The 15,383-nt window shown below is 43.8% G+C and overlaps 1 protein-coding gene across 1 annotated transcript; it reads right to left on the reverse strand.

The window, feature by feature from the left end:
• Positions 1 to 8,373: 8,373 nt before the first annotated feature.
• Positions 8,374 to 15,269, reverse strand: YOD1 (YOD1 deubiquitinase). Its single transcript, XM_002717546.5, has 2 exons — positions 14,927 to 15,269; positions 8,374 to 14,050 (listed from the first exon to the last, which is right to left on the reverse strand). Exons 1-2 carry the CDS (start codon positions 15,267 to 15,269, stop codon positions 13,347 to 13,349), a joined length of 1,047 nt encoding a protein of 348 aa, XP_002717592.2. The 3' UTR covers positions 8,374 to 13,346.
• Between the last annotated feature and the right edge of the window lie 114 nt (positions 15,270 to 15,383).

Genomic DNA, 15,383 nt, shown 5'->3' on the forward strand with positions numbered 1-15,383 from the left:
AGCCCCTGGTTGATGAAGCTTTCCACATTATAATTTAACACTTTTCTAGTAATGTGTTGACTGATTCCTTATCTTCCTTAAAATGTTTCTAACATTCTTCATGTTCTTTACTCTTATAATGGATATCTAAAAATTATTTAATGAATAAAAGAATCAGCTGTAACAGTCTTTACAAAGAACTGTGGCTTATAGCAAATATTCAAATAACAGAAAGGCCATAGAACATTATTGGGTCATAGTTGGATCTCCTAGCAGTTTATAAGAGTGCTAGATAGAACTACTTGTTGAAATAGACAGTTTAAGAACTTATTTTGGGGGCCAGTGCTGTGGTGTAGCAGGTAAAGTTGCCACCTGCAGTGCTGGCATCCCATATGGGTGCTGGCTGGTTCGAGTTCCAACTGTTCCACTTCCAATCCAGCTCTCTGCTATGGCCTGAGAAAGCAGTAGAAGATGGCCCAAGCCCTTGGATCCCTGCATCCTTGTGGGAGACCCAGAGGAAGCTCCTCGCTCCTGGCTTCGGATCGGCACAGCTCCAGCCGTTGCCGCCATCTGGGGAGTGAGCCAATGGATGGAAGACTTCTCTCTCTCTTTCTCTGCCTCTGTAATTCTGCCTTTCAAATAAATAACTCAATCTTAAAAAAAAGAACTTATTTTGCTTCCCAAATTTGTTATCTCTTGAAATACTTTTTACAGAATTTGCATAAAATATCCTATCAGTATGAACGTATTACTATTTATTTTACTTGCTATAAAAAGTCATCATTCACAGTAGACAAAGCTGTGGAACACAAATCATATGGCAACAGCTACAAGCAAGACAGACGTATCGGACTGTAACCACTTGTGTCTCCCCTGCTTGTGGCTTCATTCCACGAAGTGTCTGCTTTCCTCCTCTACTGCCCATGTCAGCATCTCCTGCTCTTCACATGGTTTCACTGGACTCCTGCAAGCCACTAAGACCTCTTTGTCAATCATACAACAGGCAGATTGGTCCCACCATAAATTCATGCAAAACCTTCTCCAAAGGGCACTCTGTACTGCCAAGCAGTTGCTACACTTCTCTAGGAATATGGATTTCCCATTTCTGAGGGCACTCTTGGTGTCCTGTCCTCCAAATTTTCACCTCTCTTTAACTCTCTCCATTTTTCGATAATAACTTTGCTACAAAGTTTGAAAAATTCATTAAGAAAACAGTACCCCAGAAGTGGAACTCCATGCTTCCATCATTAGTTTATGCGTTTCCTTGCTTTTATATATATTTTTTCTTTTTCTTTGTTGGTACAACAAGGGAATGTTCTTCCTGGACCCTCCCGTCATCGCCATGTGCTCTGGATCTCACCTCACCAGCTCTCTCCTGGGAACAGTCTCTTCTACATCATCATTTAACCTTTCCACTCGATTCCCACCAGCATTCACACATGCTATGCTCAGGGCAGTGTCTCAGGAACCACAGTCCCGGGTTTGATTCCTTGGTTTCAACTTACTGGTTGTACGGATTGGCCAAGTTATTTCACCTTTCGAAACCTCCATTACCTTATTTATGAAACTGGGTCAATGATACTAATAGTAAATATTTAATACATGTATAGTACTTAGAAGATAGTGAAGACTCAATACACATGAATCACTGGCAAATTTTTTTTTTTTTAGATTTTTAAAAATTTATTTGAAAGGCAGAGTGTGAGAGAAAGAGAGAGGGGGAGAAACAACATGTGAGATGTCTTATCTGCTGGTTCACCCCTTGGATGGCTGCAATAGCTGGGGCTGGATCAGGCCAAAGCCAGGAGCCTGGAGTTTCTTCTGGGTCTCCCACGTGGGTGCAGGGGCCCAAGGACTTGGGCCATTCCCTTGCTGTTTGCCCAGGCCATTAGCAGGGAGCTGGATTGGAAATGGAGGAGCCAGGACTCAAAATGGTGCCCGTATGGGATGGTAGTGCTGCAGGTGATTTAACCCACTACGTTACAATGCTGGCCCCACCACTGGTAGTTTAAAGCTTAACAAAATTGTTTTTTTTCTCTCTTGAGCCCTTGTCTCCCTCTGGCTGTGTCTGATGCTCTTTGGCTCCCCTTCTCAGCTATGCTTTTTCTTCTTTTTAAATTAATTAATTTATTTGAGAGGCAGGTATTGTGTGTGTGTGTGTGTGTGTGTGTGTGTGGAGAGAGAGAGAGAGAGAGAGAGAGAGAGAGAGAGAGAGCGCTCTCCAATGTGTACTACCCGCACGCCCATAATGGCTGGTGCTGGGCCGAAGCTGAAGCTGGGAGCCAGGAACTCAGTCTGGGTCTCCCACATGGGTGACAAGAACCCAATTCCTGGGATCCCCACTGCCCCCCGGGGTCTGCATTAGCAAGAAGTGGAGCCAGAGCCAAACCCAGTACATGGGCATCTTAGCCAGTTTTAATCACTAGGCCAAACACCCGCCTCAGGCATACTTCTTAGGTGTCTACCTACATCAAATCCATTTCTTCACCTTCTACTCACACGTTTAATAATTTTATTAACTTTTGTCCCCACCAAAGTTATACAAATAGTTCTACAAGACTTGTTATAAAACAATGATACCTGATCACACATAAATGTACAATTTCTTGCTCTCCAAATTCTGGCATTTGGTACCATATAATATGTTTATATGCTATGTATTTTTTTAAAAGATTTATTTATTTATTTGAAAGGCAGAGTTACACAGAGAGGGGAGAGGCAGAGAGAGAGAAGTCTTCCATCCGATGGTTCACACCCCACTTGGCCACAATGGCCGGAGCTGTGCTGATCTGAGGCCAGGAGCCAGGAGCTTCCTCTGGGTCTCCCATGCCGGTGCAGGGGCCCAAGGGCTTGGGCCATCTTCTACTGCTTTCCCAGGCCATAGCATAGAGCTGTATTAGAAGTGGAGCAGCCAGGTCTTGAACCAGCGCCCATATCGGATGCCGGCGCTCCAGGCCAAGGCGTTAACCCGCTGCACCACAGCACTAGCCCCTATATGCTATGTCTTAATATTTTTTTCCTGACTTTCAACTATACAAGATTAGGACTCTGCCTTTTTCATATATTGCTGTCTCTATCACATCTGTACCTATGGTCTGACCCACATGTGAGGGGTCTTCAAAAAGTTCATGGAAAGCAAGGATTTCACAAATTTTTTTCAAAAAATTTTTAAATATTTATTTATTTATTTGAAAGGCAGAATTCAGAGAGGCAGAGGTAGAAAGAGAGGTCTTCCATCCGCTGGTTCATTCTCCAGATGGCCACAATAGCCGGAGCTGTGCCAATCTAAAGCCAGGAACCAGGAGTTTCTTCCTTGATCTCCCACACAGGTGCAGGGGCCCAAGGACTTGGGCCATCTTCCACTGCTTTCCCAGGCCATAGCAGAGCGCTGGATCATAAGTGGAGCAGCCAGGACTCGAACTGGCACTCACATGAGATGCCAGCGCTGCAGGCAGTGGCTTTACCCACTACGCCACAGCGCCGGCCCCCAAAATATTTATCTCTTAATTCCACCTTTCCACAAACTTTCTAATGTACGATCATGAAGATTATATATTCAATAGACAATACAACTAATTATAACCAACAAGAAAGTACAGGGTATAGCAAAACATTTGTGGAAAAATGGAATTAAAAGGGGCCGGAGCTGTGGCACAGCGGGTTAAAGCCGCCGCCTGCAGTGCTGGCATCCCATATGGGCACCGGTTCTAGTCCCAGCTGTTCCTGTTCCAATCCAGCTCTCTGCTGTGGCCTGGGAAAGCAGAAGATGGCCTGACTCCTTGGGCCCCTGCATCCGCGTGGGAGAGCTGGAAGAAGCTCCTGGCTCCTGGCTTCAGATCAGCTCAGCTCTGGCTGTTGCGGTCATTTGGGGAGTGAACCAGCAGAATGGAAGATCTCTCTCTCTCTCTGCCTCTCCTGCTATCTCTGTGTAACTCTTTCAAATAAATAAAACAATTCTTTAAAAAAATGGAATTAAAAGATAAGTTTATTTTGGAGCAAAAAGTTTGAAGTCCATGAACAGTTTTTCTCATGAACTTCTTAAAGACCCCCTCCTATACTGAGCATTTCCACTATAGGTCTCTAAATGCTATTGACAACTGAGCTTTGCAAAGCGGTTACTCTTACCTTGCTTTTATTCCCATCTGTTATGTAAATCCCCTGCTAACACATTAGTATTCTATCAATGACATCCTGAAGAAATATTGGTAACTTCATTCACGTTCACATTAATAATATGCATTAATATAATACTGTCGCTCCCCCTCTTCGTGGAGGAACGACACAGGACCCTGCGCTGTTCTTTCGTCTGCTCGGCCCTCCCCGGGTTTGCTGCTGGTTCTTCCTGGGTTGGCTACTATCCCTTCCACCTCCGTGGAAGGGCAGTTCCCCCTGGCCACATTCCCCACTTCCGCAGGGGAGCGGCACACCGCCGGCCGGCTCTCTCGGGGGGCTGCACAGGTGTTATTCAGATAGATGTTCCCCTTAGATGTTCCTTCTTAGATGTTCCTGGTGCATGCCGTCTCTCTCTTCCTTTATAGTCCTCCTCCGCCAATCCCAACTCGGCTGCCCACACGCCGAGTACGCTGCTCTCCAATCAGGAGCAAGTCCTACAGTTTATTGGTTGAACTGGAGGCAGCTGTGTAGAAGCTGTTTACTTCTCTCCCAGCGCCATATTGTGGGAGAGCAGATGCATAGAATAAGTCTTAATTCCAGTAACTCAGTCCAGTCCGGGCTGCTCCCCACAAATACTACTAATATAATATTAATATATTGTTATTTATATTATCCCAGAGAATTCTGACCTGCTTCCATCTGGAAAAGTTGTTCTATGGGTTGCTTTATGACTTTCATTTTCATATCTGTCTTCATCATACTACTGAGGAAAGTCCTTCTACCTCTTTCTTTTTCTGGAGTCCCTGGCTCTCAAACCTTCCTCTTTCTTGCTAGCCTATTCCTTTGGCACAACACATTCTCCAGTGGTTTCCTGACAAGGCAGTGTGGGATCTTCAATGTCTGAAATCATTCTAGTCATGACTAGACTATAGTGTGCCTGGGCATGTTATTTTAGGTTGTCCGATAGTTTCTTTCTTTTTTTTTTTTTTTAAAGATTTATTTATTTATTTGCAAGTCAGAGTTACACAGAGAGGGGAGAGGCAGAGAGAGAGAGAGATCTTCCATTTGATGGTTCACTCCCCACTTGGCCGCAACGGCCAGAGCTGTGCTGATCTGAAGCCAGGAGCCAGGAGCTTCTTCCGGGTCTCCCACGCGGGTGCAAGGGCCCAAGGACTTGGGCCATCTTCTACTGCTTCCCCAGGCCATAGCAGAGAGCTGGATTGGAAATGGAGCAGCCGGAACTCAAACCAGCCAGCGCCCATATGGGATGCCAGTGCTTCAGGCCGGGGCATTAACCTGCTGCGCCACAGCGCCGGCCCCATCTGATAGTTTCTTGTGTTGTTGGAAAGCTCAAAGCATTTCTGATTCTAAATTGCAGGCCCTTCTCCTTGTACCAAGTATTCTGACATTTCAAAGATGATGGTGATGATGATGATGAAGTTCACGTGTGTTGCATGTTTAAAGAGTCTTAAAAAGTCTTTATTCAAATGTCTACTTTTATTCTGGCCAAAAGACTTTGGATTTCCATTTCAAGAGCTAAAAAAAGGTATTTCTTTTTCTACTTTGGTTTCAAGAAATGCTAACATCACCAATTCTGGAACTTCTTTTGGGAAGAGGGTGCTCCATGGAGTCAACAGGATTGCTGAGTTAGAATTCAGCTTTTTTCTAATCAGCTAAGTTAGCTATCACAATTCAAAGTGTTGCTTAACTTTTATGTTTAAAAGACTTGAACAGTTTACTTCCTAGTACTACTCAAACTCTGGGGGAAGTAATTCACTGAGAGAGATTTATCAACCCCAAGGCAAAGCTGTTACGTCATAGTAGCAGGCTTGGGAATTTACTAGCTAAAAAGTTCTGTCCATGTTTAGGACAGACAACTCCGTGAAACAGCCCATATAGCACGCTCTAAAAAATGATTCTTACTCCATGATAAAGGACACATTTCTGTTTAATTCAATATAAATTTCTAGCAGGATAGAAATGAATTGTGCAGGAAATTTTCATGGTTACTTGAAAAAGTACCTTTTCCTTTTGGATAGTTCTATGTAAGTTCTGGCAATTCTTACCAACCACTCATGTCCTCTATTCTTAATGGAAAAACTGTTAACAATAATTTCAAACTTGATATTTCAGTTTCCAATATGCTTTTACAAATTTTATGGTAGCTGCTTCTTTTTAAGATTTTTATTACTTGTGAGGTAGAGTTACAGTGAGAGGGAGAGACAGAAAGGTTTCCACTGGTTCACTCCCCAAATGGCTGCAACTGCTGGAGCTGGGCCCATCTGAAGCCAGGAGCCAGGAGCTTCTTTTGGGTCTTCCACATGGGTTGCAGGAGCCCAAGTGCTTGGACCATCTTCTACTGCTTTCCCAGGTCATAGCAGAGAGCTGGATCAGAAGAGCAGCCGGGACTTGAACCTGTGTCCATATGGGATGGCGGAGAATTAACCTACACGCCACAGCGCCGCCCCACTCCTTTGATTCTTAAAAACAATGTGTTGCTGAGGTCTTCCATTTCCAGTGATGTTGGACTGGGTAACTGAGAAGATCCCTCCCGCTATTGAAGGTAGCCAAAAAGCAAGTGAAGGATTTGCAGAACTCCCAGGCCGGGATCAGGATGACAACACAGGCCTGGTGTGGTGCGCCCAGCACCAGGGGCCGCCTTTCAGAACGGGTGGCTGAGATGCTTGACCTGTGCTTCTGACAGCGAAACAGAACAACGGGACGGCAGTCACAGTCCGGGTCCACCAACGGATGGACCCCAGTGACCCACGCGCACTGCAGATCGCAGCCTGAGAGCTGCACCCTGGCAGTCCGTGAGCATGGGCTCTGCCAACAGAGTGAAGTCTTCTCACACATTTCCCCAGATTTGAGGTGTCTACATGTCGATCTGCAAGCTCGTCTCGTTCCAGCTTTCAGTCATCTACCCTGCTTCACATACTGTTTTAACTGTAAAATCCACACACAAACCCTCTAACACCGTGGCTTCAGTTTCCAATCTTCGCAATCCATGCCATGTCACCCTGGTGGGATCAGAATTAAGTAGTATTGCTCCATCTTCATCAAGTCAGCTTGAAAGGCAGGTTTTCTTCACGCTGGACTCGGATTGTTTTAGACTTTACATTTATGGGCATTCAATGTCAAGGTTTTTGAACATGCTTTTTGAATTGTCACTGTACTAGTCTTTCCTGGACTTCCATTATCAATTCATTAACTATCTCTAAGTAGGCAGATGGAAATGAATTGCATGAGCCAAGGATACAAGACTGATATAAGTCATCAGACAGCTCTCCAAGCTAATGTGGTGAAAAGTGTGCTTCTCAAACCCTGTCATGTATCAGAATCATCTGGAGGGCTTGCTAACACTGATGGCTGGCTGTCTGCACTTCTGATTTGTGAAAATTTGCACTTCTAACATGTCCTCGGGTAATGCGATGACCAACTGCAAGACGCATTGCATTATGGGCCTTGTTAATTATTCAACAGGATCCTGTCACAAGCTCATGGTACTCTTTATAAGCCTTATGTTGGATTGATTGTTTGTCCTGGTGCACAAACTGACAGCAGTATTATGGTTATACTACCATAATCTTTAAGCTTTCAATGAGAAAGAAAATAGTAGTTTAATTAATCCTAATAAACAGTGTTGTTTCAAATAAATGTTTAAATGTTGACATCGACAAAGATTAAATAAACCTCAGGAATGTTGCTACTTTCAAACAGATCTAAGTTCACACAAATTTATCATAAACAGGAACACTCAGCCTTTCCACTTGGCCAATTGTTCAGCAACAGACACTGAAAGCTCACTTTCGGGGACCGATTTAGAAAAACCATCTCAACGAGAGATTTCCAGTGCGCTCTGGTGTTAAAAGGAGGCAGGATGGTGTGTTTGGCCGAGGTGTCATGCTGCTGCTCGCGGTGCCTGGGTTCAATACCCAAGCCTGGCTCCTCACTCCTTCCTGCGAATGCAGAGCCCGGGAAGGAAGTGGCGACGGCTCAGGTGACTGGATCCCCGCCAGCCACGTGGAAGACCTGGGTTGAGTTCCTGGCTCCTGGCTTTGCAAGGCCCAGCTCAGGCCCTGCTGTTGCAGGCATTTGGAGAGTGAACCAGTGGATGGAAGCTCTCAAACAAATTTCAAAAAAGAAAGAAAACCTTTAGCTTCTAATTCATTAAGGGCAAGATTTGGCAGATTTTGGCATTTATTTTGATTACAGATAACTTGAGTGTAGTAGTTGTCCACTGGCCCTCTGCCCAGAACACAAAATATGCTCAAACAACAATGTATTCATTTGATTTATTCCTTTAAAACAAGTCATTTCATACAGCGTTTAGGTATTTAAAATCATACACCTTATAAATAAAATCAATGCATCTTCATGACAATAGCAAAATTACATAATAGTTGCACAAAATGAAATTAGACATCTTCCAGGTAGCAGCAGTGCATTAACTTTGAAAAAATGCTGGCAAATAGACAAAAGAACACTTTTTTTTTAAATAAGAAAACACTGTCAATTTTCTGTTAATAAAAATATATTTTTTAGGCCAAGAGAAACAACCTTGTTAATTTTTCCCTCCCTACCGCTTTTCTGAGTCATTCTACAGCTCTCGATCTAGTTGATGGTCTTTTTGTGTGGTTTTCCTCCGGCTCCGGGAGCCCCTGCCTTGACCGTGTCAATACAGCAGCTACGGGACAGTTGTGATTCTCTATCTCACTGGACAAGCTCTGCAGACTCTGTATTTTAAGCTGAATTCAAAAATTTTAAAGGAAAAAACCTACTTTGCTAAGTATATTATTTCCTGTAAACAGCTGGAGTCTTGAATGGCACCAATTAAAACTGGAAAATGACAAGAATTAGGTCCCCTGGTCCTTTAAGTAACTTATGGGCTATAATTAAACTACCTATCCTATTTCTGTTAAAAAGTCAAACTCATCTAATCTTAGTAGAAATTCTAAACACTTCTGCTTACCTACAATTTGATCAAGGCATATCTTCACTATACCTAAACTCCTACATGTAGGTACTTTTGAAAATCTAAGTATCAAGGGTATCATGGCAAAATGCTTATATTTATGGTTTTATACTTTAATGGCAAACTTTTACACCTATGGCCCTGCTACATTCTGTGCCCAAAAATGGAGGTGAAAGGGTTAAGGTGACAGAAAGGCATTGCTTGAAAAGCCTAATTCATGACTAGGAACAATCTCTGGACAATGTCTCCTTTTTTAAATGGCATTCTATTCTTCTGCTTTCACCCTTCACTCTGAAATACCAGGGGAGGGTTCTCAGCACCCTTTAAATGCATATGAATCAGGACTGAAATCATGATCTCACAATTCAGTATCAACGTAACAATTTTTCTCAGTCACATATTCAAAGCACTGTCAATAAAATGCTAGCTACTTTTTGGAGAAGAAAAACAGAACACTTTCCCACAATCAGGGAAGTTTCACATTCTTTTTACATTGATTAAATGTGAAATATAATGCTTAATAAGAAAACATCTTTAATAAATTTAGCTTATTCAAATCAAATCAAGTATTTTACTTTAGACTTCACAATGATGTTACTTGAATATGACTTTTAAGGCCTGATTCAAAAATTAGGTTCCTTAAAGTAAATTTGCTTAGAAACAAACTAAGAAGCTTAAGAATCTAATCTTTTAGAAGTTGTCATCTTTGTGCAGAGGACAAATTTGAATACTGCACCACACAATGAATGATAATGGACAATCACACTGTAGTCATTAACATTTTAGTGTTAGGACACAGATCATGCTAAGAGTTACTGAAAATGAGTTCTGTGGTTATCAAAACATTAGAATGTTGAATGTTCCACTCGGTATACCTCCACAGATGACGAAGGTAGATTAGTAAGAGCTCATGGCCAACAGCTCAAGATTGTATCATGTCATCAACAAGATCCCTAGAGAGGGCTAGCATGTAAACTTTTATTTCATAGTTTTTAAAGTGCTGCAAATAATCAATGTGTGTCAACAGATGAAAGAATGTAAATGTTAAAATACATGAATTTAGGAAGGCCACCTGATTTATCAAAAACAAAAAATAAAAAAACAAAAGCCACTCTGTTGCTTAGTATTACATACTCCTCCATTCTAATTTTTTTCAAGACACACAAAACTATGTTTAGCTAGAGCAACTTGCAACACCCCGAAGGAATAAGCTAGATAAGCAAGTTTGGCATGGGCACTTAGGGGCATAAACTCACAGATAATGCAATGTTAATTCCTGTTTATGATTCTGCTGGGTCTTGAACTTCATGGAAATCAAGTGGCATGACTACATTAATTCTTAACAACAGACCAGCTGACCAGCAGCCAAGCTTCCAGGGTACCGCCATCTGACTACACCCACTTCTCTCTCACGGTGAACAAGAAATCAACGATGAACCATTAGCACGAGACGCACAACATACTGCTGTCTTCACATGGCTATCACATCACGAGGCCCCCACAGGGACACGAATTTGACCTGCAATCTGTCTAGGAATGCACTTTCATGACAATAAATCTAAGTCTGAATTCAAAGATAAGAGAATGGAAGACAGGTTGTGGTGCGGGGAACAGTTTCTATCTGTTTCTTCCACTACTGAAAATGGTCCATTTTAATTAAGGAAATTTTTTTTTCTTTTGGTATGGCACCCAAAAACTGAAGGAATAGGAAGGGTTTCATGCTGCTCCAACACAAACTTTAAACAAAGGTTCTTTAACCCCACTTCAGGCATTAAATCCATAGACTTCCAAAAATCCTCGAGGTGGGAATGTATCCACTTTAATCTCTGAGAGTTTAATAAGCATAGTAAAAAGACTCTAAATCCTGCCAGGACCACAGCTTCAGTGCAGCGTGAGCAGAAGTTTTAAAGTTCTCAATAATCAATCACACAGGCTGCACACCACACTTCATCTTGAATTTTCCATGATTAGAACATTATTACAGTACCAACGACCAATTTCAGTAAATAATTTAAAAAGTCATTTTTTTAAAGTGACCTATCAGGGTTCACCTGGTGACTGGACAACCTAGTTGACCCAGACAAAGAAAGATTCCCCAAAAGAATACTTAACAATATGTGATCAAAACTCTTAAGACCCTGGGTGGGGGGTGGGGGTAGGGGCTGTCACTGCTGTTGAATATCCTTGCTCCATTTCTTCCCTTTGTACTTGTTGAATCAATCCATTGTAGGTAATATTTATTTTAAAGTGAGAAATTTATGTTGGGAAACATATCAAACCATGCCTGCAATATGATAAAATACTCAATAAATATTTGTTGCATGAACAAACTTCTAGGTCTAAAATTTCAGTCAGCAAATATCAAATGTAGCTCCTGAAACGGCAAAGAAAGGGAAGACAGCTTAATGAATAACGATGCAGAAAGCTCAATCAGATAAATGTCACCTGGTGGCATATTCATAAATTACATTTTTAAATTTCATCTTTTTTTGAGGAAAATAAAAATCATACAAAAATCATCTAGACCAGATGATAGGGACAGATCTTCAACCATATTCATTCACATGTAACATGATTGCCAAACATTATTGTAAGCTCACAAGCGCTATTTTTAAGGCTCAGAAAATAGAAAATGAAACACTTTTTAGTTATATTGACCATAATAACTTATAATACCTAAAACAGATATGCACTCAAGAGGTACTCCAGCAACCTCATTTCATGATTTGAATCTTCGTTGTGAATTGTTCCTTCAAGTATTTTCCCCTAAATTGTTCACATGGTCCTTAATTCTACACGGTCACCTTCACCGAGTGTAAATGCTAAAAGTAAAACTCAATTCTAAAAACATCTGCTGAGACTATATGCTGAAGAGATATTAAGTGCTTTAGAGTATACCATAGGTTTCCTAAGAGATACTTCATCAAAACTAACTTCACAACATTAAGCTTCTTCACATGGTGTGAGATAATACATAACAAACTCTAACTTAGCATCCCTGATCTTCATAGGAATTAAGAAAAGAGGTAGAAAATCTTATGTGGAAGATCTCGTAGTGCAGCCACGTGTCAGAGGGCATGCCTCGCGGACCGGGCCGCCAAGCAAATGGCTGCACATCTACGTAACTAGGAAGAAGCAGAAGTCAGAGAAAGCTGAATAAGGCAAGGGTTTTAAAACTTTCATGTTTTGGAAGAGAAACAAATTCATTTAACAGCATTATCTCAATTACTTTGAAAATGTTTCAAAGTACAAGATCACAGATTAAGCAAAGTGCTAATTTGCAGAAATATGGAATTATTCAAGAGTGGTAGTGGAGGGACAGGGCTGGCACAACACCAAACACTGTTCAGGTATGCAAAGTCTTGTAAAACACAAGCCGAAGCATAGCATTCTCACTTTGGATGAAGATGTTTTTTGGAGGAAGTTCTCGTGACAAAAAGCTGAGAAAATTACATCCCTCCAAATTTTCATGTAAAGAAAGCAAAAATCAAATACTGGAATTTCAAGGAACTTTGATTAAAAAAAAATTACCCTGCTTAATTTTAAAATTGTACCCAACATGACAAAGACCAGCACAGGAAGTGCATTGACACACGAGGCTGACGTCCTTGGAAGCCGCAGGGAGCTGCTTCAGGCACCTTTTCCTCATACATTCTACTTCACACACCAGAAATCCGCAGCAGGACACAGGCGCTCCTGCTGTCAGCGACATTCTCTAGGAACGCACTCATCCCTGTAAAGATTGCTTGTTACGTACTCAGAAGTGGTTAAGTACACACTGATAAAGTCTACCAAATGGCAATATAAAATCAGTTTTGACAATTCTGAGTATCTTCGTTTGATAAATCAATTCATAATTTAGAAACTATTAACTCACTCAGTTGTTAAAAGGACTCAATTACTGGAGACACTGGTACACGTCCGGGGCCTCATGAGAGGCTGTCAACATTACTCGAAATGTGGCGTTCTCTTCTTCTACAGGTGAAAGCTGCTGCGTGCTAGTTTATAATACTGAAACTCAATCTCCAGCAGGTGGGGGGCCACCTGTTCTGTCACCCCCGTGGAAAGAGGGCAGGCATCACCACTGTAGACACACATCTGTAAACTTGCACACTAATTTTAATCTTAACAAGGAATTTCAGTGTCTTAGTGGTTTCAAGTTCAAGGTGTGGTTCAAGCATTGTGTCCTTTGTTCTTTAGGGTCAGGAATAGCTTATTGGAAAACCCAGAGCCTTCTGGATCTGTGAGGTAGTAGGCTTCCACCCTCATCATGCATAGATCACACTTCTCCAAAGTTGGTGTGGCCTGTCTCCTTGGCATGCTCTCTTGCCTCTGCCTGTCCAGTCAGCCCCTTCTGACACACCATGCATCGCAGGGTGAAGCGGTTGACGTCGGTAAACTGTCTCTTTCTTCTAGCTTCATCTGCTAGTTCCAGTGCTTGTACGAGGACAATGTCATCGTTCGAGGAGAAGATGGTCAGAGGCGGCGTGTCTGGATCCGGGAAGTCTCGCTGCAGCGGGTCGTAGTGGATGCCATCGTAAATCAGCAGGACCCTTTTGGTATACCCCGCGTCTTCCCCGAAGCGATCGATTCTTACCGTCTGTGTATCCACTACACAGATTTCACACTGGTAAAATTTAGACAAGATGGAGATTTCAATCGCTCCTCCCCAAGTATCATCCCTTTTGATCCAGTCACAGTACTCTTGATTTGTTTTTCCCAGTATGGCCTCACTGTAGAAGTCTGGATCGCTCGCTACGATCTGTGCTATGAGGCGTCTCATCTCAGGGGCGCAAGCTGGATCCAGGACGCCTCCTTCAACCACATAGTACACGCTGGTGAAGAGGCAGGAGTTGTCTGCTGGGACCACAGTCCTGGAAAGCACAGGCAAGGTTTCCTTGACATAGCTAGGAGCACCGTGTTTTGAGAATGCAGGTGAAGCTTTGGGCCTGGTTTGGTCTTCTTCAACGATCAGCATATCGCCTGTTAAAAATAAAACAGATCCAGAACTGCAGAGAAATGACAGATGAGATTAGCCAAGTCTGTAAATTACAAATAGAAGCTGGGGTTACGATGGAGAACACTGCTGCCCCTAGGAACACTAGAAACACCTGACCCCGACTGTTCACAAAGGTGAAAACAGAACAGACTTCAAGCTGCACCCCAAGCAAACGAAGCCGGAGGCCTACACCGTCACACTTCCTTAAAAAGATACATTTAAAACAAAATTGCCTGCGAAGCCTTCGTCCGGAGGGTGTTTTCCCTAGACCGGCCGCTAGGGGGCTCTCGCCCTCCTGAAACTTGGCCTCTCTCGCCCCGCTTGTGTTTACAAGGTCCCGGATCCAAGAACAAAAAGCTTTTAATTACAACGTTGATGTTCAAGTTTTAACACTGGACACAAATAATTACTGTCGGTTAGGACTTGAAAGAGCTCTCCGTGGATGTTTACAAGCTAACTCTACGAGGCGTGCACCTGTTAAACTTAACTATTCAACGCGGGGGACTGCAAAAACGAACCAGGAAAGCCAAAGGAATAACCCCGGACCCTTCAGACCGGCTGGCCAACGAGCGACACCGGGAACGAGCGCTCGGGACCGAGAGGCAGGCCCTACCTTTTCCAACTTTTGCGGATGCACGGGGAAAACAAGGCTGAGCTAGCTTCAGGGAAGCACAGAAGGCAGGCTGGGGAGGGCGAACTCCTGGGCTCTGGGCTTCTCTTCCAGCCCTGTGTAAAGGCACGGAGCTGCCGGACACTTGGCCCGGCCTCCGTCAGCGCCCCCAGCCACCTGCCTTGCCTGGGTCTCCGTCCCCGCGCGCGCCCCTCAGGCCTTCCCGCTGGTCCCAGCTCCGATCCCTTACCTGATTGGATGGGCAAGTCCCCCAGAACGGTGTCCCCGTCGCTGAGATCCAGGCACTCGGGCGGAAAGCCGACGAGGATTCGCTGACCGCCGGGGGCGATCCCGGTGATGGCGGCAATTTGGCCCTGGAGTTCTCGCACCCGGGTTCGGCTGGACAGCCCCTGCAAAACATGGGTGCCATCCTTGGCCTTGCAGCGCAGCCGCCACATCGTGTCGGACTGGCCGCCCACAGGCCAGACACCCGCGGGGCCAGCCTTGGTGGCGGCCGCAGGAGGCGAGACGCCGCCGGGGCAACCGGCCGCCGGGTGGACTCCAAAATGGCCACCCTTCGCGGGGCCAAACATCGCGAGAAGTCGGCGCGGGCTACAGTTCTCGCGACACTTTCCGCCTCGGCCCTTGGAGGAGAGCGAACTCCCTTAAAGTGGTCGCTGGTGTTGCAGGGACGAGGATGCGCCCCG

The sequence above is a fragment of the Oryctolagus cuniculus genome, chromosome 13, assembly GCF_964237555.1.
Source record: "Oryctolagus cuniculus chromosome 13, mOryCun1.1, whole genome shotgun sequence".
Taxonomy (NCBI): Eukaryota; Metazoa; Chordata; class Mammalia; order Lagomorpha; family Leporidae; genus Oryctolagus; species Oryctolagus cuniculus.

What these genes read in the sequence shown, in the direction of transcription:
- YOD1 (XM_002717546.5), bottom strand. Translation starts at nt 15,269, where the DNA reads ATGTTTGGCCCCGCGAAGGGTGGCCATTTTGGAGTCCACCCGGCGGCC. An exon ending in GGACTTGCCCATCCAATCAG is followed by an intron (nt 14,051 to 14,926) that starts GTAAGGGATCGG and finishes TATTTTTAACAG; the next exon opens with GCGATATGCTGATCGTTGAA.